Below are 4,004 nucleotides of genomic sequence, written 5' to 3' on the forward strand. Positions count from 1 at the left end.
TTGTGCGCAGCCCGGCTGGCGCAGGACCACTCCAGGAGGAGTGAGGAGGGGCAGGAAAGAAATACCAGGATTTTCCTAAACTACAGGTCTGATCTGTGCGCCCCTCCTGGCTGCAGGGGGACAGTCCTTTGGTGACCCATGTCATGTGCGATGGCCGTCACGTGGCCTGGGGTCTCCCCCAGCAGTGGGGGTCTCCCCCATCTCCGCTCCCATCTGTGGTCACAATGTCCCTCCCCCGTCTCACTGTGCGCTCCGTCAGCGTAGCGTCAGTCTGTTGTCAGTGGCAGTGACAGGCCAGGACAGATGCTGGATAAACAGTGTTTGGGAGAGAGAAGGGAGGCAGTGAAAGGAAGACGGGTTTGGACTTCATCTGTTCCATTCTGTCCGGTGTTGGCCTCCCTCTGCCCTGGGCCGGGACCAGGTTTCAGGTCTGTGGCTCCTGTGCCAGCCGAGGCTGCGCACAAAGCCGGTGGCAGTAAATGCCTGGCGGCGGCGGCAGTGACCAGCCCGGCCCCAGTCGGACAGAGGCCCCTCCTCCCCTGATGACCGGGCGGACCGTGCTCACTGCTCCCCTGCTCTCGCAGGTACCACCTCATATACAAGCCGCCTCCGACCATGGAAGTCCAGGCCCGTCTCCGGCAGAACCCCAAGGATGCCGAAGAGCAAGTCAAGTTCAAGATGGACCTGTTCTACAGGAACTCGGCCGAGCTGGAGGAGTTCTACAAGCAGGCCATCACCCTGAATGGGGACCAGGACCCCTACACCGTCTTTGAGTACATTGAGAGCGGGATCACCCACCCCCTGCCCCAGAGAGTCCCCTGAGGCCAGCAGAGCCGGGAGCGCCCTGCCCTCTGCCCCCCCACGCTCCCAGCCAGGCAATAAAGGGCGCCGGTGCCGGTGCCACCTCGCCTCGTGTCCTGAGGTGGCCGTGCTTCGGGTTGGGGAGCACAGGGTGGGCGGGGCTCAGGGAGGCGTGAGGCAGTGTGGAGGGTCAGGCCAGGTGTGCTGTGGCTCAGCCCCAATGCCCGTGCACAGGGAGGGGCGTCACTGACCCCAGCCTCTCTCTGAACCAGATGGGGCACTAAGGAGCCTGCCCCTCATGCTGGGGGTCAGTGAGTGGGCCCTGGGCTTGGCTCACAAGGAGCGCTCAATAATGCAGACACAAAACCGCCCTCTCAGGGCAGTGCTGTGGGCAGGGCTCGGAATGAGGGCTCACTCTCTCTGCACTGTCTCTCCCCCCTCCCCTCCCCCTCTGGGGTCACCTCCCTCCCCCTTCCACTTTCCTCTGGGGTCACCTCCCTCCTCCTCCCCTCCCCCTCGCTTGCCATTTCGGACACCAGAGGAGATCTCACTGTACTGGAACTGTCAGGAAACACCATTTGGATGTAAAAACACAGCCAAAGAGCAGTTGTCAGAAAGCAGACATTTCTTTTTTGTTTTGTTTTGTTAATCCTCACCTGAAGAGAGATTATATATATATATATGGTTTTTTACATTGATTTTTAGAGAGTGGGAGGGAGACAGACAGAGGAAGAGAAACACTGATGTGAGAGACACATGGATGGGTTGCCTCCCGCACCTGCCCAGACCAGAGCTGGGGATCAAACCTGCAACCGAGGCACGTGCCCTTGACTGGGAATCAAACCCAGGACCCTTCAGTCCACAGGCCGGTGCTCTAGCCACTGAGCCATCCCCGCCAGGGCAGCAGTCATTTCTTCAGTTTCCACGTTGATGCTTACTTTACCACCTGCTCTCGGGGGCCCACACCGTTGGCTCCCCCCAGAGCAGTCCCACCCCTGCACCCCCGGGGCAGCACTCTGAGGCAGTGAGGCCGGGGCTGTGGAAGAAGCAGCCTGGGTCCGTGAGGCTGTGTGACCTCGGGCAAGTCACTTAACCTCTGGGCCTTGTAAAATGAGACCAAGTCCTTGCCTCCTGGCAGCACCGAGCAGGCCTGTGGGGTGAAATGAGCGAGAGGCTGAGGATGGGGCCGCCCACAGGCCCTGCCTCATTCTCACCGCGAGCACCCCAGCCGCTGGTTTTATCCTTAACCGAGGAAGTGGGGATGGGAGTTAAACAACCTGCCGGAGGCTGCCAGTGTGAGTGGGCGGGGCCGTGAACAGGACGAGGAGCTCAGCCTAAGGCGTGGCTGTCTGTCCTCAGGGGCCACTCCTGGGCGCTGTGGGCTCTGCAGGCCCCGGCGGAGCCGCTCCAGTAGGACCTGAAGTCTGGCCTGTACGGGGTCCTAGCGAGTCTTGGGGAGCAGCTGCGCGTGTCTAGAACTGCCCTGTCCATCAGCAGAAGGGCCAGGACCCAAGTGCCTGGACTAGGGCCACCCGTGAGGGCGGCGTGGCACCTCCAGCAGGTGTGGGCGAGCTGTGGGATGGCACCCACGAGCTCGTCCCCCGCATCCTGGCCCCTCCGCTGGTGTTGACTGGACATGGGCTCAGCTCCGGTCTCATTGAGATGCGCTGGGCGCCCACTGGGTGGGCCCAACAGGCTCCCGCTCCTGTAGGTCTCTGCCCAGGACACGCCTAGGACGGGCGGGGAACAGAAGACTCCTCCCTCCCCTGCAGGCCGCGCTCCGCCAGCTGGGGCCTGGGCTGCCGGCTCTCATTGGCGCCTAGCTGGGCGGGGGGCGGCGACATTAGCATCGTGTTCCCGCTGGGTGGTCTGGGAGCTTCCTGGCCCCAGGAGGCTCCGTCCTGCTGCCCGAGGGGCAATGTCTTGTTAACGTCCAGATGGGGGCTGTGCTTGAAGGTCACTGAGGTCCGAGTCACTTGCAAGCGAACAGATCATTCCGATGTTGCCGTGAATGTAAGTCCTTGGTTCATTTTCAACCTCTTTTATCATAAATGGTCACCACTAACTCTCGCCTCGCTCGGCGCCCAGCGGGACACCCTGGCTCCTGTCTGCGTGAGAAGTCCCCGCCCTCCTGCTCCCCCACAGTGGGAAATGCAGGCGGTGCAGGGTCCCTGTGGGGTCCCCCTCCCAACCCGCAGCCTCCACAGGTGTCTCTGTGGGACCTGCCAGCAGCGGATGAGACCCGCGCTGCACCTGCTGGTGGCGCCCAGCTGCCCCATCAGCTTCTCCGGCCCAGGAATTTGGAAAGAGAATGGGGGCAGCTGTTCACTCTCTTGGCGGCCTGCAGGGAGGAGGGCATCTGAGCCAGCAATGCCCCCCTTTCACTCATTCAACACATTTACCCAGGGCCTACTGTGCGCCCCCCACTGGGGGTGCAGGACAGAAAAACGGGACAAGACCGCTGCCCCCACTCCCCCAGGCTTGCGTTTTACAAAGATGGCGGAAATGAGAGAGCCATCTGATTCCTGATGGTTCCTGAGATCCACTTCTGCCCTTGGGCCCTAGGCTACATCTCTGTCCTCCCAGCATGCACCTCTTTGCCTCGGGCATCCAAGGTTGGTGGCAGTGGTGTGGTTAGGACTGTCTGGAGATGCGCCCTGTTGTTCTAACAATAGCGCTGGCTGCTACCTAAGACATCAGCAGAGTTGACTCAGTGGGAACCGGCGGGACTCATGGGAGACCAGGGAGATGAGAGTGACTTAGGGGCTGAGTTTTGAGGCACATGTGAAGGTTCAGAGGCAAGAAAAGAAAAGCATATTAGCTGATCATGGGACATGCTTTCATTTAAAAATAGAAATATCATGATATTATAAATATTAAAATGTTACTTATTTAAAAAAATCATACAACAGAGACATATCTGAGAGTGAAACTCCCGTCCTCACTACGATAAAACCCGTTATTGTCATTTACTAGAAATACCCCGAGTGAAAAGTCTGGAGTGAGTGGATGGATGGATAGATGGACGGACAGGTGGACAGATCAGTGGGCATGAACACCAATGGGATTACTGCCCTGTAACTTTTTAAATAATTTTTTTCCTTTATTGCTTTTTGGAAAGAGGACAGGGATAGAGAGATAGAAACATTGATGAGAGAGAAACATCATTGATTGGCTGCCTCCTGCACACCCCCTATTGGGGA

At 59.0% G+C, this 4,004-nt stretch overlaps 1 protein-coding gene across 1 annotated transcript in view; it reads left to right on the forward strand.

Moving 5' to 3' along the window:
* LOC102761253 (adenylate kinase 8) overlaps positions 1–1,234 on the forward strand; it is a 93,250-nt gene extending 92,016 nt beyond the window's left edge. Inside the window, exon 5 of the mRNA XM_015567727.1 lies at positions 585–1,234. Within this exon, the coding sequence (XP_015423213.1) occupies positions 585–822 (238 nt within the window). The 3' untranslated portion in view covers positions 823–1,234. The remainder of the gene's footprint in view (positions 1–584) is intronic.
* Positions 1,235–4,004: the final 2,770 nt, after the last annotated feature.

Source organism: Myotis davidii, unplaced genomic scaffold, assembly GCF_000327345.1.
Source record: "Myotis davidii unplaced genomic scaffold, ASM32734v1 scaffold651, whole genome shotgun sequence".
In the NCBI taxonomy this organism is placed as follows: domain Eukaryota; kingdom Metazoa; phylum Chordata; class Mammalia; order Chiroptera; family Vespertilionidae; genus Myotis; species Myotis davidii.